Source organism: Astatotilapia calliptera, chromosome 3 (assembly GCF_900246225.1).
Source record: "Astatotilapia calliptera chromosome 3, fAstCal1.2, whole genome shotgun sequence".
In the NCBI taxonomy this organism is placed as follows: Eukaryota; Metazoa; Chordata; class Actinopteri; order Cichliformes; family Cichlidae; genus Astatotilapia; species Astatotilapia calliptera.
In genome coordinates, this window is record NC_039304.1 from 42,207,842 (window position 1) to 42,229,792 (window position 21,951).

Consider the following 21,951-nt stretch of genomic DNA (forward strand, 5'->3'; position numbering starts at 1 on the left):
ATCATCAAGTCTGCAGATGACACCACGGTGACTGTCTCATCAGGGACAATGATGAGTCTGCTACAGGGAAGGGGTAAAGCACCTAGCTGTGTGGTGCTGACAGTAACCTGCTCCTGAGTACCAGCAAACCAAAGAGCTCATTGTGAACTTCAGGAGGGAGAAAACAAACACCCATGTCCCCATCTACATAAATGGCACAGCTGTTGAACGGGTCTCCAGCTTCAAGGTCTTGGGGACCCACATCTCTGAGAATCTGACCTGGTCAACTAAGACCTCCAGCCTGACCATCAGCGCTTCTTTTTCTTCAGGACACTGAAGAAGAACCACCTGTCTACTGACATACTGGTTAACTTCTACCACTGTGAGATACAGAGCATCCTGACCAACTGTGCCGCAGTTTGGTATGGAAATTGCTATGTTGCTGACCACAAGGCACTGCAGCGGGTGGTGAAAAGACGTCACAGGGACTCTACTTTCTGCCATTGAGGATGTCCACAAGAAGAGATGTCTATGCCGAGCACACATCATTCTCAGGGACTCCTCTCATTCTGCCAATAAACCCCTCCAGCTCCTCCCCTCCAGGAGGCGCTACAGGAGCCTTCAGACTAAAACCAGCAGGTTTAGGAACAGCTTCTTCCCCACAGCTGTCACTCTACTGAACTCAGTCCCCTGCTGAACCTTTCCATCCACACTCACTGTCCATCCACACCCCCCTATCCCTCCCAGTGACAATGATCATGACTGTCATTCATTCTCAACATTCACCATGTGCACACACTGGTTACTGCTATAGTTTAGGACACTGACATAGTATGGTCTCTGTGATAGTGCGTACACTGTTATCTATTATAGTCTGCTCAGAGAGCTACGCTTACACTGCGTTAGATGTATTCATAGCACTCTGTAGATCTGTTTACCTCACACCTCTACATCTGTATATATTTAGCAAATCTGTATATTTGTTCATAGTACATCTGTTTATCTGCCGATCTGTATAGCAGTATAGAACATCTGTATGCTATACAGATTATCTGTATATCTCTACATGTGTATACACAGTACATCTGTACATTTGTCTGCAGTTCATCTGTATATTTGGTCTCTCTGTACATAAACTGTTTATAACTATTCCACCTTTTACACTACCCTTATCTGTATATATCAGTATATTGTGGACTAGAATATGTTTGAGATGCCTCTGAGGATGTTTAGTAAGAAAAAACATTACATCATAAATATTAAGGTGCTCTACTGGAGTGAAGCAACTGGAAAGCTGCACAAGCAGAAATGAACGTTCACTTTTCAGCAACTATTATAGTGGAGCCTGAAGCCTGAACCTACAGCGAGTGCAGCTCTGCAGCCAGATCTGTGAGCTGAACTAAGTGGCAGCAACATAAGCATTTTTTTCCCACAATTTTAAGCTGTTTTTTAGGAATCATATCATGAGATTGGTGTGACTGAGGAGGTGCGAGAATGTATCTGGAAAAAGAAATAAAATTGCCTAATACAGGGGTGGGGAACTCCAGGTCTCAAGCTCCAGTCTCCTGCAGGATTTAGATGTGTCCTTGATCCATTACAGCTGATTTAAATTGCTAAAATACCTTCTAATGGTGGGTGTGCATCCTGACACTACCCCTCAACAGGTCTTGAAGTTCACTAGAGGCCTATAAATAAACTAATCATTTGATTCAGGTCTGTTCACCAGGGTGAGATCTAAAACCTGCAGGACATCGGCCCATGAGGCCTGGAGTTCCCCACCCCTAGCCTAATACATCTAGGACACAATTTAAAGCTTTACACACTTAATTACGATTATGTTGTCTGAGAACTAACACAGAGCAGAAAACGTACCTTGTGATTGAGCTAATTTTTTATTATTCCTCCACAGTGTGGACCAGCAGAGCTCAGAGGTTCCCAGTGGTCAGTCTGTCCAGCAGCATCAAACACAGCTGGACTCCATATTTATGGTCTGTACATGTACAACAACTACTTTTACATCTATTCTGTTCACAATCATCTCCATGCTGCTCTTTGTAGACCGGTGGATTGTCAGTGTGTCCAACATGGATCTGATGTTTGGCTCCATGATTTCAGTCTGATTGGCTCATTCATAAAGTATTCTGTTCCAGCTGCTGGAGGACAACATCATCACTTTTGTGAAGGACGAGCTGAAGAAGATCCAGAAGGTTCAGAGTCCAGATTACCCAGAATGGGAGGATGATGAGCAGAGGAGCAGCAGCAGAGAGGCATTTGAAGATCACAGTGAACTTCCTGAGGAGAATGAAGCAGGAGGAGCTGGCTGACCGACTCTAGAGCAGTAAGAGGATTTTTGTAAAAAGATTTAACCTTCTGTGTCATGGCACTTGGTCTTCGACCCAGTCTTTCTATCTTTCTGGACTTTACTGGGTTATTGAAATATCCTATGAGGCTAGTTTCATGGTTATGTTTACATCATGTATAACGTATGATTTGGTGTAACAGCTGAATCTTTTACAAATATTGAACAAGTTCTCACAATCACCTCTTTACAATGGACTATAAGGTTTAAATGATTTTCCTGTGTATAATAAACCATAACAGGACATTTCACATATCTGTAGTAAGAAAAATCTCTTTCTGAAAACACTGCACGTCTTTAATGTGCTGCTTGCTTGTGACTTCTTGATGTTGGTAAATACAATAAATGAAAAATACATGTACAACTGTTACGGATTCAAATATTGGGGATGGAGACAAGAGGAAAAACCACAATAACAACACTGGTCCGGCCGGGTTGAGTCAAACGATGATTTTAATGATCACACGCGTGGGAGATGGACACCGTACGCAGACAGCATCAGATCTCAAAATGGTGGAGCATTGATCAAACTCTTATAGCCTCTGGTTCTCCCACCTTATCATAAAAGCCTAAACATTCACATGCTTTCTCTCACACGGCGCCTAAGCTACGACCTTGGCTGCCTGTTTATCTGCTCCTGCTGAGATGGGGCAGAAAACTCCAGCATGTTCTCTTCTAATCAGACAAATAAGGCGATGACTTTCTGCGAACAGTATTTCTTATAACATCATAAAACAATATCATTCATCCACAATAAATCAGCAGTCTAATGTAATGCAAATCAGTTTAACTAATGCAATAGTTATCAGCTTCTTCTAATTCAGGAGAATAATGCAAACTAAGACTACATAATAATTCACAATCTTTAATTAGGGGTATAACATGGCATAAAATAATACTATAATCCCACACATTATGCTTCTGCTGTGAAGTCCTTTTTTTTTGTTATTACTGATATATGATATTCCATCGGGAAGACATGATTATTGAACAAATAATGAACAAGTTCTCACAAACAATTCAGCTGTTACACGTTTCAGTATCTGTTTGTATTTCGTGGAATCAACATTTGTGTGCGAGTACACAAAAATCAGTACAGTTATTGCAAAAGTACCAAAAATAAACTAAGCCGACTCACAACTGTACAATAAAACTGTTACAGCCTCATTTTGTTTTTTCACTAATTGAAAACATTTTAATCACAATAATACAACCTGATGTGTAAATATTGGGATGACCACTAGATGGCTTCAGATCTCCATAAAATAAAAATCAGCAGAAACATGAGACGTGCTCGTTTCTACACAAATAAATAAAACAAAGCTTTTTAATAACGACATGAAAAAGAAAATACTCTACAGCAGTTGTTAACACTTACTACGCTGACCTATTATTGCTCTTGTATATTACAGATTAGTATGAAGCAATTGCGAGAGTTTTTACTGAGACCATAAAACTACATCTCCCTGATGATGACGACCATGACGACGATGTTAAAGATGATGGAGAGTGCTTCACCAGATCTCAAACTGCGTGTGCTCCTTGAAGGCTGCTCTGATGATGATGATGATGACGACCATGATGATGATGACGATGGTGATGATGGCGAGCGCTTTACCAGATCTCAAACTGCGTGTGCTCCTTGAAGGCTGCTCTGATGATGATGATAACGACCATGATGATAATGATGACCAGGAGGATGATGATGATGACGACCATGACGACGATGTTAAAGATGATGGCGAGCGCTTCACCAGATCTCAAACTGCGTGTGCTCCTTGAAGGCTGCTCTGTGCACGATGTTGTTGCTGAAGAGTCTAGAAAGAGACCAAAGCAGAGAGCAGACGTCACTCACACAGAACAACATGAATCCACGTGAGCTCAGGCTGTGAATGATTCCTCTCAGAGTCTGAGAAGAAACTCCTTCATGTTGGCTCACCGCACACAGTGGATGGAGGGGTTGATGGAGAGCAGCTGCAGTAACACATCGGTCGAAGCATCAGTGATCTGATTGTGACTCAGACTGTAACACAAACACAACATGTGGCTCTAACTGATCGCTGCACATTATATTACTGTAGTGTGTGTGAACAGGCTGATGGTTGTTGGTGCCTCCCACAGGAGGATCAGTGTGTGACACTCACTCTAGGACTTGGACTTTGTGCAGATGTGTGATGAGAGGGAGCAGCAGCTGGTCAGTGAGCTGACAGTGACTGAGGTCCAGCTCTGTCAGCCCTTCACACGAGTCCAGCATCTGGACCAAAGCCCCGCAGACCCTCTGATCCAGCGTGCTGTGACTGAGATCCAGCTCTCCACCCAGGGCTGTACACAGGGACACCGCCCGCCTCACTGCGTCCCTCTCACTGTTCACAGGAACCAGAGACAGCAGCTGGAGGAGGACAGTGTTACTGACTCTAAACAGGACAAACAGAGAAACTGTCAGGATGCATCAACACCAGCGTGAACAAGGTTCTCTCTGGTTCAGACTCTTCGGTGGTCTTTCCCACCTGAGGCGGACCCTGTGGAGGACAGGAAACAGCAGGTCCAGCACGCTGTCCTCCACCTCACAGTCTCGCAGGTCCAGCTGTGTGTCCCGGCTGCCCTGTGTCAGGATGGTGGAGACGGCCCTGCAGTCATCAGCAGTCAGACTCAGAGGCTCAGTCTGATCCTCCTCCGGTAGCTCCACACAGGAGGAGCAGGACAGATCCAAGCTGTGCTGCAGAGTCCTCAGCAGGCCTGACGCTGCCTCCTGCTGGACGTCACAGGCAGCACAGCAGTGGATGAACCTCAGCAGCTGGTTCCTGTCAACACTGGAAAGAAACGCATGGAGACAGAAAATCTCAAATGATAGATGCTGCAAACAAACTGCTGGCTCCAATAAAATGTGTTGATCTTTAAAACTAAAGGATTTTAAGAACAGCATCTATGAACTAGCAGCAGACACATTATTGTAATTAGATGTTGGATTTATGCACAGCACTCATGTTATTAAGACAAAGTCACACTGAGCCCAGTTTCCCTGCTTGGGCTGATTGTGCAGGTGGATGTTAACAGATAACAGCTTTAAATGAATAAGGACTCTGTTCATCTGGTAACTCGTTGTTCATAATTTACTGCATTTATCAGATTAAAAGCATCATTTGTCAGCAGTGATGAAGAGTAAATGTCTCCTTTGTGTCCAGGAAGCCACAGAAACACAGCATGTAGCAGATTATTTTAATGGGTCCAGTTCAAATGTGTCTGCAGACAAACTTGTGATTTCCAGCCTTCAGCTTGTTGTTCAAGCAGCTGATAAAAGTAGCCCAGGAGGTGTAATGACAACACTTGATAATAACTATAATTAATACAATTAAATTGTTAATTCGACCAATTTTAATTCACTAAGATTAAAATGACAATAACGCTGATGATACCATTTGGTAAAACCACAAATGAGACACACAAATCAGAAGCAACAAGTCAGAGGCTGCAGTTTGGGAAACACTGAAGACCACCAGAAATGTTTGGGCCTCATTTGTAAACTTCACCAAATGATTTCCAATAATATATTTTTAAACAATTATCTGTATAATTAATGAGAAATTGCAAAGCTGACATTTGTAAACTTTGTAAATAATTCATGAATATTGTGTGACATCTAAAAACAGGACGGCTAATGCTAAGCTGCAGTGTGTTCAGCGATAAGTCGGCCCTTGGGTGTAAATAAAAAAAATCTAACTTTTGATTAGTCTGAATTTCTTTGTTGTTTAGTAAAGTTTGTGTTGGATTAAAATACAACAAACGGCTCTCACTGTTGCCATGACAGCGGGCTAATGCTAAAGAAAAGCGTGTGTGACTCTCTGAGACTAAACAACAGTCGGGGGCGGGGCATCTGTGATGAAACCCTCGATGATAAGTAGTGAAATAAACATCTGGTCATCATTAAAGAACACATACCATAGTGAGAACATGTTGTTTGTGTCATCAGAGTGTAATTATCGTCTCTTTCCAACTATGATATATAAGATAGGAAGCTTCACCACATTGTTGTTCGTACATGTCGCCACTATGAGCACCACTATCAGCGGCTCTGGGATTCTTTTCCAGGAAAACTGAACTCAAAGCCGTCTTCAAACCAGCTTACTGTCTGTAAACATCAACATGAACCAGTTACTGTTTGATCCTGTTTCCTGTTCCGTGTTTGCTACGGTGACCCTGGGTTGTTAGACAGGCGCCCACTAATAAAATGTGTTATTGTTGCTGTTGTTGTTATTATTACTGCTCTACCTTTAAATGATGTTCACTCTGCCTGCTGTTTGAAACTTTCCTTGTAGTTTCTTGTTCGACTGTTCATGTAATCTGTTCCACACTAACAGTAAAATGTTAGCTTGTTTTTGAAGCATTATGTTACAATAAAGTGTGTTGTTCAGCAATCACACAGCGCAGCACAGAAACGAGCTCTAATATCTGACCTGAGACGAGAAACGCTGTCCAGCATGAGGAGGATGGACTCTACTCCCCCTGCTGGTATGGAGGTCCACAGCAGGTTCAGTCTGACTCCGTCTCCGTGTCTGAGGATGAAGATCAGAGCAGCACAGTCCACTGAGTCCAGCTGTCTGCAGCTCAGGCTGATCACATGACCGAGTGACCTCAGCAAACTGGGAACAGCGTGACTGTCGTGAGCTCTGTAGAGCTCTCTGATGGAGCTCATCACAAAGCTGGGACTGGGCCTGAAAACAAAGAGTTTATTTCCAACTTTGTTTAAAGGATCCATGAAGTGCTGATTAAAGATGAGACAGCATTTCAAATCCTCCTGATTAATCAGCAGAAACTGTGTAAAAGATCAAACCACATTCAGCACCTTTTAAACACAATCCTGTCCAGAAAGGGAAGCAGACGTGTGGTCTCCTCCTGTAAGAACAGGTTCTTCCTCAGGTCCACAGTGATGGTCTGAGCTGACGGCTGCTGCAGCAGATAGTGAAGCAGCTCCCAGCTCAGGCAGCAGGAGGTCAGGTCTCCACCAACCTTACTCAAGAAGGACAACGTCAAGTCCTTGTCCTGGGTTTCATGGAGGAGAGACAGGAGCTGCTGGAAGCTCTCTTCACTCAGTCTGCAGAGATCATCAATATGAAATAAGCTTTGAAGTAAAAATCGACATTTTATTTGTCCTGTGATGTTCAGAAAGACATTTACTTGACTGTCAGAGGACCATGATGGAGCAGCAGTGCAATGAGACCCTGAGCAGGGATGCAGGTCTCAGTCAGGTCTAACCGTCCGACTGTCCAGTATCTCAGCAGGGAAGCCAAACTACTGACGGCCCTCAACAATACTCTGTGTGATGGTCGGGCTTTCTTAGGCACAAGAGAAAGCTCTTCAACAGCCAGCCGACGGGCCGCTCTGCCTCTTCTTACCCACTGAGACAGCAGCAAGGACATGTCGATGGAAAGCCTGAAGAACGAAGAGACGAAAGAGCAGAAATGATGAACACCAAGAACTAAAGATTCACATAGAAATGATGTTAGAAGAGCAGGAGAGAGTCATGGTTTCACTTCCTGCCTCAGACTGTGTAGTTGTGTTGTGTGTCTGAAGAGCAGAGCGCCTCCTCTGGCAGACATCTTGCTGGGTGTGAGGATGAGATCCACTTTAGAGCCGCACAGTTTGAGAACTCTCCCCACAGACCAGCAGCTTTTCCTGTGTAACGCTCCTGTTAGCAGCAGCTGGAAGCCCAGCAGCTGCAGCAGAGACTCCAGCTGCTGGGCCTCCTCTCTGGATCTTACAGACATGGATGTGCACACACTCTGGAAGAACTCTGGATCACAGCTGGAACACAGCGAAGATGGGATCAGAGAACATGCTGGAAACGTTCTGCAAATGAAACCATCATCACTTATTTACCTGAGCTGTGAGATAAAAGGCAGACACTGCAGCAAACTCCTCACTTCACTCTCTTCATGTGAGCAGCCTCTCAGCTCCACTTGTTTCTTCTCTGGTTGGAGTTTCAGCAGCTCCAGGAGGATGGAGGTCTTTCTCTCTGAGAGGTTTATGGACCAGACTGCAGGAGCTGACTGGAAAACTGACTGTAATGATGGAAGGACACTCAGACCTGTTTTAGTCTCACAGTCCTTCACATGGGAGTACAGATCCAACAGGAAGTCTCTCTGATATTGCTTCAGATCATCATAGAAGTATCTCTCATGAAGAGGGAATGTCTGATATGTGCACACTGATGCTAACAGCTCCAGGATCTTCTCTCCTGTCTGCTGCTCTCTCTCTGCTGCTGCACAGAACAGACTCACAAAGAACCTGACTGCTTCATGAAGTGACCTCAGAGGAAGAACACTGTAACAATAAGAAGGAAACATTTAGAGATGATTTGATGTGAGCTGCATAAAAACAGCCACACACTGCTGATGGACTCCATGTTGTATATAATGAAAGTCCATTTTAAAGCCATCTTCCATCAGAGCAGCTGAGCATAGTATTTAGACTGTTACTGACTCACAACCAGTGTTGGGAAGGTAAGTTTTCAAATGTATTCCACTACAGATTACAGATTACATGCCCCAAAAGGTATTTTGTAACGTATTCTGAATACTATGGATTAATTAATATATTATCAAGATTTTACAACTACATTAATGTCTCATTGCTGTGTGATTTATTACTATTACTGAAGGTTACTCACCAGACCAAAACCAACTCGACTTAAAATTTATTTCAAACCTAAAACCTTTAGTGAACAATGAAACAAATAAGAGTAAAAATGCAATCATTTACTGGTAGCAATAAAATAATCTTGTACGTCTTAAGCTCTGTCCACACCTGTACAGCTTTTTCTATGTGTTTGGGCCTTTCGTTCACACGTAAACGGCATTTTGAATCATCTAAAACTGAGATTTTTTAAACTCCTTCTTTGCATTTACGTGGACGAGGAATACGGGGTTCATCACGCAGCGTCAAAACTTGTGCGTCTTTTTTCACGTCTCACTATCTGCAGTTTTTACACACTTACACACACAGTTACTGTCCCCACATTTAAAGGCAGAGGCCTCATTATTTTATGTGTAAAGCGGACCCTCGTTTATTGCGGCAGTTAGGTTCTAAAAAATCCCGCGATAGGTGAAATCTGTACAGTAGTCAGCTTCATTTTTTAAAGTTATTATAGATGTTTGAAGGCTGTAAATAACCTCACTACAAGCTGTACACTTTCCTCAGACAGGTATGAACATTTTCACTCTTCTCTCGCTTGTTTAAACACAAAGTTCAAACCTTGTTAGAAAAATAAGTCCAGTATTATAGAAGAAACCAAAGATCAATCCCTGTTTTCAGAACATGGGAACAGCTGCAGAGAGTTCAACATTAATGAATCAATGGTACAGAAGTAGACGAAGCAAGAAGAATGAGTCAAGTTTGACTCCTCTGACTGTTTGGCTTTGCTTAATGCGTCTTATAATCTGAAGAATGTGGTAACTTCTAGCTTCCTTTAGCACGTGCAGAAGTCAAACTTTTGGTGCCATAGTTAGCGTCTTCCTCAGCCTTTTGGGAGCTACCACAGGAGCCTCTGACGGTGCAAAAGGTTTCGTCGACATTGTTGTGTTTGTGGGGGAGAAAACCTACAAACATACAGCACTGCTGCTCGAGGATTTATGTAAATTTGACAAGCTGAACTCGTTCTGTACTGGACAGGAGACACGGCTCAAGGTTGATTGATAATGGTCTGCAACAAATCAGGATGCACAACACAATGCGCTGTTAAAAAAAAGAAAGTAAATCTGCAGAATTGCACGGACCACACTGCCCATGAGGCTCCCGTCTTTAGGGCTGTGCCTGTAACACTGCTCATATTGCCTTACTATTAAAATAGTTTTTCAATAATAATTTTTACAAATATTTCTTACAGCTCTAATGTGCAGCACACAGCGCTCAAACACATCTATTCATTCACTTCTTCACAGATGTTTATCATCCATTCATGTGCTCATGTTTGTGACTGATGAAGGCGGCATTCGATTGGTCCATTTAGTGTGGAAGAAGAGAGAAATAACAAATCAAGGCCCCCTTTTATGTGAGTGTGGACAGAGACTGAAGCTGAGTGAACACAAAGTTTCCCCCACATTGTCACAGCTGTCATCTCTGACTGCAGGTTTAGCTTTCATCAAGCCAGCTCACACAAAGAAAGCCTGCTTATGATCAAGCTGCTTCACTCTTCAGCCGTCTGTACAATTATACAATTATATTAAAATGCATATACTGAAAAATGTTTCCACTGCTGACTTCAGGGAGCATCTCGTCTTCTGAAGAATTAATCATGTAAAGAAGAATTCATGTACCTGAGCTGTGAGATAAAAGGCAGACACTGCAGCAAACTCCTCACTTCACTCTCTTCATGTGAGCCGCCTATCAGCTCCACTTGTTTCTTCTCTGGTTGGAGTTTCAGCAGCTCCAGGAGGATGGAGGTCTTTCTCTCTGAGAGGTCTATGGACCAGACTGCAGGAGCTGACTGGAAAACTGGCTGTAATGATGGAAGGACACTCAGACCTGTTTCAGTCTCATAAGAGTACAGGTCCAGGAGGAAGTCACACCATTTCTGTTTAAGAGGACTGTTTTTGTATGTGCACACTGATGCTAACGGCTCCAGGATCTTCTCTCCTGTCTGCTGCTCTCTCTCTGCTGCTGCACAGAACAGACTCACAAAGATCCTCGTTCGGTCTTCATCTGATGTCTCAGCATCAACTCTGCAACAATAAGAAGGAAACATTCAGTGATGATTTGATGTGAGCTGCATTGAAACAGCCACACACTGCTGACACACTTTGCAATGTTTGTGAGTTTAATCTGGATCTTTGCTGATTTTCTGTCTTCAGTAAAATGAAACTTTGATAAAAATCAGAGTCTGTTTATTTCTTTGGAAGTCAGCAAACTCATAAATTGAGCAGAGGATCAAATAATTATGTCACTGCTGTAAAAAGGTAGAACACTGTGAGAACAGCTGTAATACAGTGTTGTATTATTCATGTACGTCGGAGTATTTGGAGAGTTTAGATTTTATATTTGCTATGGTCACTGAATCCTGGTGTTTCTTGGTTTAATGCAGTAACATCTGTTTTCTACAATGTTTATATGACAGGAAATGCTGTTTGCTTTGGATTCTCCATGATGAAGGAGATGGCGAGCCACCTCTGAACCTCATCACCTCCTTAGCCTGAGCAGCTGCTCTGAGCTTTCACTGTGCCAGACGAGGAGGCCACGCCCCCTTTTCCAGCCTCCACCTGAGTTCACCTGTGTGAAAGCACAGCACCAAACAGCTTAGCTGCTGTGTTTCATTCAGGAGCACTTTGGAAGTGAACCTGACTGGACGTCTTTACTAAAACTGACTGACTACAAACCAGAGGAGCCAACGACAGAACTTCCAAACTCTTCAACATCCCAGAGACACTTTGCTGCATCATCAGGTGACTCCTTGTGATGAGGGAGCAGCTAAAGTAGCTTTGATCACTTCAATATCAACATTGTGTTTGTGCTGTTTACACTTGTCTGTGACGCTCTGTGAAATATTCACTAGTGTTTTCTGATCATTCACATTTGATAGAAGAAGTTTCAGGACATTGAAGTTACAGCTCTGAGTGGCTGCAGCTGCTCAGTGAGTCTCTTCCTCTCTTAAAGCCTCAAACTCACACTCTGGCCCTGCTCATTTAATATTCTGCAAACCTTCAGTGAGTTATGTTTGCACTGTGTGATCAATATTTGTATGTTCTGTATCACTTTGTGTGTTTTTCTTTTCCTGTCATGAAGACAGCTCAGACCTGCTTGGCGTCTCCAGGTCCTGCTGAGCTTTCAGGTTATGTGATAAATGCTTTGGAAGTCATGGATGGGCCTCACTTTAGACCAGCTCACACAACATACTTCACTAACAACCAGTAACTGTCTGAATTAACTCAGGAATATCTGTAACACATGTACAACTTTATAAAGTGTTCATCCATCATTGGAAAAGTATCAGACTGCTGTCATTGAACATGTTATATTTGAGCCTCTTCAGCAAAACTTCATCATGTGTATCCATGATTATGAACGACATACTGAGGAGGAGTAATGCTTCATAAATGATGAAACAAGTATTAACTAACACTAATGCTGAAGAGTGTGCAGCTGTTATAAAGTGTTAGCAGCAAAACACTAAACATCAACAATACAGAAACACACAGAGGGGAACAACAACATCTACAACAGCAGCTTCACCTGCTGCTCACATCACACACGTGGAAATCACATATTTACCAACATTTTACAGTTAATTCATTTAGATTAAGATTTGTTTACACTGAAAATTAGACTCAATTAATATTTTCTGGTTCAGAAAAGTCTTAAACACAAAGATTCACATGTTAGTGGCCACGTTGAGCCTCCTGTCAGTGTTTAGTTTCACCAGACTAGCTCTCTGTACCTGGCTATATCACCATGGTAACAGATGCTGAACACAGCCTGGTGTAGATCAGGTTATGTTCAGTGTCAGATTAAAATCAGCTGTAAGTGACACATTTTCTCTGAGTCTTTTATGTCCAGTCTGCTCTGAGCTGGAGCTCATGATAACATGAACGACTTGGGACAAACTCCTTCACCAGATTGTGTGTCAGAGCTGAATGCAGCGAGTAACCTTTCATGTTTAAGTGGATCGAGGTCAAAGTGTCACAGCTGTCAGCTTACAAATAAACTGCAGCACAGAGCGCTCACACACATTCGTTCATTCACATGTTAATGATTGCTACCAGCATCGCTTAGTCTCCTTTGATGCAGCAACAGTGTTGCCTGTGTTGTTATAGTTACATATTGTTTATAGCTCTGTGTCACCTGTTAATGTAACAATATTTCTTATTAATGGAGGTGAAATCAGTGGGTCTACTTTGTGTGGAAGAAGACAGAAATAACGTATGAATGGTCGTTGTGTGGATGTGGAGAAGAGAGGCCCCAAATGCAGGCTGAAGCTGAACATCCTGGATGACTCAAACTGTTTCCCTCTGCAGTGACAGCTGCTTGATGCTGTTTTGTTTTAAAGCCCATCAGAAACACATAAATACCTTAACAGTACAATTTTTATTAATATTTTGTAATGAAGCTTTTTTTCCCCAGGAGGTCTTAGTGATGCTGTAAATGTCACTAAGTGCAGTTTTATTCTCACAGACAAACTGTCACATGTTAAAAAACTGTTGAAGGTAAACGTTACAAATTTGTGGACTCATTTCTATAAACTGGCTTCAACCAAGCAGCAACTAAATTGTCAAATAGAGCTAAAATATTTTCATGAATTATTTTCAGCACTCATTCTTTGACAGACAGACTTTATTGTGTGAAGAGCGTGTCGTGTACCTGAGCTGTGAGATAAAAGGCAGACACTGCAGCAAACTCCTCACTTCACTCTCTTCATGTGAGCAGCCTCTCAGCTCCACTTGTTTCTTCTCTGGTTGGAGTTTCAGCAGCTCCAGGAGGATGGAGGTCTTTCTCTCTGAGAGGTTTATGGACCAGACTGCAGGAGCTGACTGGAAAACTGGCTGTAATGATGGAAGGACACTCACACCTGTTTTAGTCTCACAGTCCTTCACATGGGAGCACAGATCCAACAGGAAGTCACTCTGATACTGCTTCAGATCATCATCATCATCATCCATGTATCTCTCATGAAGAGGGAATGTCTGATATGTGCACACTGATGCTAACAGCTCCAGGATCTTCTCTCCTGTCTGCTGCTCTCTCTCTGCTGCTGCACAGAACAGACTCACAAAGAACATCACTGCTTCATGACGATTCCAAACATCAACACTGGAACAATAAGAAGGAAACATTTAGAGATGATTTGATGTGAGCTGCATAAAAACAGCCACACACTGCTGATGGACTCCATCTGGTCCATGTTTCCTGTACATAATGACGCTCCATGTTAAATATAACATAAACGAGGGAAACATATCATCTCAGTTGCAGCACATAACTAATTTATTAATCCTCATAAAAACAAGAAAACACAAATATTTTAGAAATTTGTCAAAATTCCACTTTTAGAAGCTTCTTTAAATCAAGAAGAGACGGTAAAAACTTTACTTTAAGATTAAATGAATAGAAAAGTTGTTTTCTGCTTTCTTTGTAAAGTAACTATATACTATGTGTATACTGCATGTGGTGAACGCATGTTCTCCATCAAAACTCTTCACTAAGCTTCTGAATACAATCTGACTTACCTGAGCTGTGAGATAAAAGGCAGACACTGCAGCAAACTCCTCACTTCACTCTCTTCATGTGAGCAGCCTCTCAGCTCCACTTGTTTCTTCTCTGGTTGGAGTTTCAGCAGCTCCAGGAGGATGGAGGTCTTTCTCTCTGAGAGGTCTATGGACCAGACTGCAGGAGCTGACTGGAAAACTGGCTGTAATGATGGAAGGACACTCAGACCTGTTTTAGTCTCACAGTCCTTCACATGGGAGCACAGATCCAACAGGAAGTTAATCTGATCATCATCATCATAGAAGTAGCTCTCATGAAGAGGGAATGTCTGATATGTGCACACTGATGCTAACAGCTCCAGGATCTTCTCTCCTGTCTGCTGCTCTCTCTCTGCTGCTGCACAGAACAGACTCACAAAGATCCTGACTGCTTCATGACGATTCAGAACATCAAGACTGTAACAATAAGAAGGAAACATTTAGAGATGATTTGATGTGAGCTGCATAAAAACAGCCACACACTGCTGATGGACTCCATCTTGTATATAATGAAAGTCCATTTAAAGCCATCTTCCATCAGAGCAGCTGAACAGTGTTCTTAGACAGTTACTGACTCACAACACAAACACTCAGCCTGTGTGTGAAATCACTGCGTTCTGAACTGTAACTGTTATTTTGTTCGCTGTCTGACTTTAGAGAGTCAAACACTAAACATCAACAATACAGAAACACACAGAGGGGAACAACAACATCTACAACAGCAGCTTCACCTGCTGCTCACATCACACACCTCTCTGCTGTCTGACATCTTCATCTGCTCACTATAGAGCTGCTACCACCATCATCATCATCATGCTCAGTAAAACAAAGTCAGAGATAAAGTCCAGCTTCATGTAACTCATTCATTTACTGAGTTACGTCACTGAAGGACTCGTTGAGTTTGCTTTCATGCTGTTTCCATGGCGATGATGGATTCAGGTGTAAAGGATGTTTCTGGCATGTGTGCACTCCAACACTCTGCAGCAGGAGCTCAGTCACATGATCCTATCAAATATAAATCTAACCTTTCTGATGAGAACGTCTTTATTCTAGATGCTGATAAGCATTAAAAGTCGTCTGATATTTATAGAAAATATGAAACTTCATAGCAACAAACAGCTGAACACGTCAGTGAAACACAGGGATGGACTGAGAACGTTTCCCTCTGAAATATGACAGAGTCTGAATACATTTATAACATGATCCATGTAGATGAGGTCAAACATATGATGCTGATGACAAACAGGCAGCACAAGACAAAATCATCACTTTACAATTCATGGAGCTTCAAATATTTCCATCACTTATTTTCACAGCAAATCTTCTCTTACAGATATTTGACTGATGTGAAGAGCATGTTATTTACCTGAGCTGTGAGATAAAAGGCAGACACTGCAACAAAATCCTCAATTCACTCTCTTCTTCTTCTCCTCGCCATATCAACAGCTCCACTTGTTTCTTCTCTGGTTGGAGTTTCAGCAGCTCCAGGAGGATGGAGGTCTTTCTCTCTGAGAGCTTTATGGACCAGACTGCAGGAGCTGACTGGAAAACTGGCTGTAATGATGGAAGGACACTCAGACCTGTTTTAGTCTCACAGTCCTTCACATGGGAGTACAGATCCAACAGGAAGTCACTCTGATATTTGTCACTGGAATTAGAATGAAGAGGGAATTTCTGATAAGAGCAGACTGATGATAGCATGTTGAGGATCTTCTCTCCTGTCCTCTGTTCTCTCTCTGCTGCTACAATGAAGAGATTCACCAAAAACTCAGTTTGATCTGAGAGATTTCCTGATGACTGACAGAAACTGGAAGAAAGAAAAGGAAACACGATGTGATGATTTGATCTGAGCACAACAAACAGAAACAAGCAGCACTGATACCGTCCTAGATTTGTCTCAGATAAATATCTCCAGCATTAAAAGTACATTAAAGACATAAGGTCAGTACTACAGTTGGTTCAATTATTTCTATAAAGTAACTCGACTGGATTTTAAACCACAATTGAAGAGCACATGAAAACATTGAGTGTTTAATAAGTAAAACCAAAGAGCATACCTGAGTGAGTGGATGTGGGGTAAATGGTGTAAGAGGAACGAGCTCGCACTTTGACAGACTCTGTGATCACAGTGAAGGCAGACTTTCACCTTCCTCTTCCTCTTCTGCAGGACTCTCACAGCTCGGTCATACAGTTGTGTTTCACTGTTGACTGGGAGGTGCAGCTGATTCTCAGTGAAGTCAAGTAAACTCACGTAATCCACGTCCCCATCAGTCAGAAGAGAAATGGTCCACAGCTGGCGTGACAAGGAGTCACTCCTACAGTTGGAAGGTTGGTAGAGAACTTCATTAGTTCACATTTAATCAGCTGCTGAGAACAAAGTCTATTTGTGTAGATTCATGCTGAAACTGAAGAACCATGTTCGCCTTTTTCATGCAAAACTCCTAATTTGTGCAAAGCTGCCAGAGGCTTAAGAGGATTGACTCTGCATACGATATAAACCAGAGACGGGTGAGCTGATGTGAGTTTGCAGCCTTCAAGGTTTAGAAAGTAAATCTTAAACAAGTGTAAAATCTACATTCAAAATACGAACAGATATAGTCAGCAGAGTCACCGCAGTTTGAACAGGATGTAAGAATCATTCTGTCTACAGAAATAACACCATATAAGACACATGTGGAGCTTCAAATGTTAGAGATCCTGCAGCTGGCTTTTGGGGCTGTGCAGGGCTCTCTCTTCTGGAAGATGATTGAATAAAAAGAAATATAAAATGTTTTGACCACTATGAGTCAGATTTTCTCTGTTCTATCATGGGGACAAAAGAATCGGGGTTTAATACTAATTTACTTCTTGTAGCAGTTTTTATCTCTGGTTATAAGGACAACTTTACCCTCCTAGGATGTGGCGTCCACATATGGGGACATCACATTTTGGTTGCCTACTAGACAACAATACTAAGTTTTGCTCTTTCAAATGAACCACGTGGCTCAAAGGGGCACAATTGTTGTTTCTCCTTTTGTTTTTGTACTCAGGAAAAATGCTGCTGTGTTCAGACACCAAATAAAGAGTTTTGTACATCATTACTCAATTGTGACTGTATAGTGTTCTACTATAAAGTCACAAGAGCAAAAAGAAATGTAAAATGCATGAAAGAGTTCGGGTGTTAGGAGGTTAATGGACTGATCATTGCTGACGTGTTTGGGTCTTGCTGTTTGGTTAGAAACTAAAAAACAAAGATACTTCTCTTAAATCTTAAAGGTTTTGACTCACTGTCAGCTTGTTTGTTGTGTTCAGGAGACGAGCTAATATTTATAATTCTTTGTACTTTAATGAGAAAACTGTATTGAACTAGCAGACTAACAACATGAAAATTTATCTAAACACATTTTTGTAAAGGAAATCCTTATATTTATGTTTATATGTGAACTAGAGGGTGAGACATTTTGACTTAGTGGATTTTAACTGAACACAAGGTAACAAAGGCAGTATGTTTCTCATTGGAGAATAAAAGCTATACGTGTCTGCCTGATAACTCAGGAGTAACAGCTACAAATGAACACAGCATTAATCTGGCAGATAGGTCTGTTACTCTAACCTTACTTTGGGTTGTCTTTAGCACTGCTCATGGCCTCTGATCATGAAATTAACTTCACAATAATTATGAGACCATGGGTCAGTGTGATGCAGTGGTGCTAGTTTACAAGTTAAATGTGCTTCAGCTGAGACTGAAAACGTCTTACATAAGTAATAAAATCTCTCATTCAAATGACAAACGTCCAGGTAAAAGTTAGTTAGCTTTCTGGGATCCCCTCACCTGGATTATTATGTATGCATCAAGACTAAAGAATAATGTTACCAAATACCTAAAGACTACGTACAAACTTTCTGCTGTGTACAACTCACTGGAAACATGATGAAACAAAGCTGAAACAAATCCTTCTCACTACTATGTTTTCATTTTTCACTTTAAGAAAAACACATACTGCTCTAAATCACTGAATGCTTTACATTTAAAACATTAAAAACAGATGTACAGAACCCTTTAACTTCAGATCTAAATGTTCTCACTTACCTTTGAAGTTTGCTGAGGCATCCCAGCAAAGGCCTCATTCCCTGTTTTGATGCTGTTGTATCCTCCAGGTTCAGCTCTATTTTCCTCTCCTGACTCTGGCTGATTACATAGGCCAGAACACAACACTGCTGAGGATCAAGAGTCTCTCCACTCGCATCAATACAGTAGTCCAGTTTATCCAGGAGGCAGAGGCAGGCATCAGGTGACTGAGACTCATAGAGGCATTGACATAAGAACATTAAGTCCATTTCACAGTCTTCACTGTCACTACAACCTACAAAGGTGGTCACCAAGTGTTTGAAGAACCAGTCAGACGTGTCTCTGAGCTGCTGAGGAGGAAGGAGAACTTCTAACAAATCAGTGTTCTTCTCATTCAACAGTCCACACAGGAAAGGGACCAAGTATTTCATGTGTTTGCTGCCCTGAACCAGACACTGCTGTAGAACACATCTGGTCTTCTCTGGATCCTTTAAGACCCACAGAGCTGCAAAAAACTCCTGAACCGTGTAGTGGAGAAAGGCACACAAGGGTTTCTTTACAGTTGGGCTGATTTGAATTACATTCCTGCTCAAAATGGCCAAATTAGCACAGCTGTCTAGCTTGGGCAGTGATGTTAGGCTCACATTTTTTCCTTCTGTTGCACAAAAAGCTGCCTGAGATAAAGACAGTATTGCATCCCATTTAGTACTTTCATTTTCAGATGTCTTGGAAACATTTCTCTGATTGCAGAAATGGAGGATATTGAGGTATATTTCAGTAACTGTGCAGGGATGCGGAGAGAAATCTGAGCCCTCAAAGCTAAAGCAGGCGACCACCATCAGGGCGTACATGGGGACGTGGCAAAGAGAGAATAACTCCAGGTTACACAAGACTTTGTTGAGGTGGTTCTCACTCAGATTCTTGGATAAGTACTCTCTGATGCCCTGCTCACTGAAGCCTTTCACTTCCACTCTGAGACAGTCCCAATCCAACAGGAAGTCTGCTGACTCCACCTCTGGTCTGCAGGTGATGATGATCTTTGCTTCAGGTAGAAGAGTCTTCTGTATGAGCTTAAACACCACAGATCTAGAGCCAACATCTGTAAATCCATCAAAAATAATGGTAACACTGTCAGCATTATTCTTTATGTCCTCTAAGACCTCATCGTTGCCTTCATCTGGTTCACAGAACACACTGAAGAGAAGATCCTCCAGTTTATGGACCTCTGTGATGTTGGGTGTTTCTCTCATATCAAAGTAGAACATGTAATCCAAACCTCTGTTATCTTTCTCTGACCACAGTTTCAACATCTGATGGACCACAGCTGTTTTCCCAGTTCCAGGTTTTCCTACCAAAAGTATTTTTCTTTCATATGTTTTCAGGAGTTCACTCGGAGAGGTTCCATGTTTGTCCTCAGGTATGTACGTTTTTAGTTTTTTAGGTCGAAGCTTCCTGCTTTTCTTGATCTTTGACTTTTTTATTTTGGATGGTGAAGCCTGTCCTGGTGTGTCTAACACAAGCGAGGTGTAGGACAGGGAGCTCTGCTTGTTGAACAGGACTGCTTTACTTTGGGTCCATGATCTTTCTGAAATCTTCTGAGCTTCTGATTTCAGCTTTTGTTGGTATCTGTGACACGGGCTGGGGCCTGAAAGAAAGGAGGTGTGGGAGAAAAAAAAAAAGCAGAACAATTTAATGTCACTGATGTGTCACTGGACAGCAACACAATATGGATGGATTAAAAATCATCTATACGTTAAAATCATTTCAGTTTAAAAAATACCTTGTAGAGATGTTACATCCATGTTAATGTCCTCCCTGAAGGAAAAGCAGCTGATCCAGTAGTTGAGATCAAACATGTTGGACAGAGAGGACGATGACTCTGGATATTCTGCAAAAGACAGTGATCTCTCTCCAGAGGTTCTCCTTGTTGTGTCAATAATCCTGAGAAACTCATAGCAAGCTTCTTCCCCCATTTCTATAACATAGTCCACAATTCTTCTGGTTTTGTCAAATCCATCACTCTCTGACTTTATTTTATTCACATCTTCCTCTGAGAAAAATCCTCTCGAGGACAGGTTCTCCACAATCTCAGTGAACCCCTTTAATGTTCTCACCAGGTGGTCTCTGGCACTCCTGACGTAATCCAAGGCTGACTGAGATGCACAAGCCATGATCTTTGCTTGCTGGATTTCAGAGGTCCTGTTCAGAGAAAAAAAAATATATCAGGGTGAACAACATGGATTTCAAACAGTGATTTATGCTTTGTGGCATGGAGTGTTCGGTTAAAGCAGGATAAAGCTCACCTCTCTTTTTAATTATCACTGCTGTGCAAACAGATGACACTGATTAGTCTGTGTCCCAGGATTAGAAAACAGGCAACATTTAGTTTGTGTATTGGCCTTTGTTACGGCCCTAGCAGGGCCTCCTCCTGAAGTTGCCTGTGTGTGCGTGTCCTACTGAAGGTCCTGTCTTAGGACTCCTATCAGCAATTAAAGGTATTTAAGGCCAGAGAAAGATGAGCTGTGGTGCCAGATAGCTGTTTTTGGTGGGTGCAGTTAGTGAGCGGTGTTCGGTGACTAAACTTTTTTTTTTTTTACTTTTCAGTTTACTGACCTACGCCTGAGTTTTGGGCTGGTTTCCTTTAATGCTCACCTCAATGCACTATATGGGTTCTGGAACTAGCCCCCAGGAGAGGAGACGAGGAGATTTAGGAGACGTTCAGAGTTCATTTTTGAGTTTGTTTTTTTTTAAATATAATTTAAAAGAAAAGGACAGTCAATATTATCTTAAGATTAGTTACCATAGCAACAACTTATCTTAAACACATTTAAACACTTGGTTTTAACACTTGAAGACCAAATTCTTTACATTTTGAAGCCAGACTTGGTCATTTTTAAAATGATCTTGAGCCATAGTTCTCCAAGATTTCTAAAGCCAGTAGTGTGTGAGAATTGACTGAATTATAAAGATAGCAAAGAACCATTAGATTTTAATCCTCTGTACAAAACCATCTAGCAAGTGTCTGATTGACAGCTGCTTCATTTTGCAGCATGCCAATAAACCCAAACACTCCCATTCCGGGTTTGAAAAACACAGTAAAGCACCATCAGTCACAGACTGACCATGGACTGGAGGATCATCTTGACAGAGAACCAAACAAAAGGCAGCCAACATCCAAAGGAGAGCTTTGAATGTTCTTGAAGAAGCCTGCAGAACTAGTCCCGAAGACTAGGAACGTTAAAAAGAATGGACTAACCAACTAGTCTAAAACCAACACACACTCAGATACCAAGTTAAAGCTTAGCCTTGATTAATGTCAAACACACATTAGACATAGT

At 41.9% G+C, this 21,951-nt stretch overlaps 2 protein-coding genes across 11 annotated transcripts in view; one reads left to right on the forward strand and one right to left on the reverse strand.

The window, feature by feature from the left end:
• Nucleotides 1-21,951, forward strand: part of LOC113019584 (NLR family CARD domain-containing protein 3-like) — a 116,321-nt gene that overhangs the window by 30,020 nt on the left and 64,350 nt on the right. The window lies entirely within an intron of this gene.
• Nucleotides 3,506-21,951, reverse strand: part of LOC113019567 (uncharacterized) — a 69,326-nt gene continuing 50,880 nt past the window's right edge. For 8 of the 10 annotated variants that reach the window (XM_026163322.1, XM_026163321.1, XM_026163323.1 and 5 more), the window contains 12 exons: nt 14,548-14,982; nt 13,682-14,131; nt 10,648-11,052; nt 8,213-8,656; nt 7,874-8,137; nt 7,511-7,765; nt 7,179-7,427; nt 6,790-7,047; nt 4,846-5,148; nt 4,483-4,752; nt 4,278-4,361; nt 3,506-4,155 (listed from right to left, as the gene is read on the reverse strand). In XM_026163322.1, coding sequence (XP_026019107.1) covers nt 4,089-4,155; nt 4,278-4,361; nt 4,483-4,752; nt 4,846-5,148; nt 6,790-7,047; nt 7,179-7,427; nt 7,511-7,765; nt 7,874-8,137; nt 8,213-8,656; nt 10,648-11,052; nt 13,682-14,131; nt 14,548-14,982 — 3,484 coding nt within the window. In that variant the 3' untranslated portion in view covers nt 3,506-4,088. The remainder of the gene's footprint in view (nt 4,156-4,277; nt 4,362-4,482; nt 4,753-4,845; nt 5,149-6,789; nt 7,048-7,178; nt 7,428-7,510; nt 7,766-7,873; nt 8,138-8,212; nt 8,657-10,647; nt 11,053-13,681; nt 14,132-14,547; nt 14,983-21,951) is intronic. The other 2 variants (XM_026163327.1, XM_026163326.1) reach the window with 2 other exon arrangements.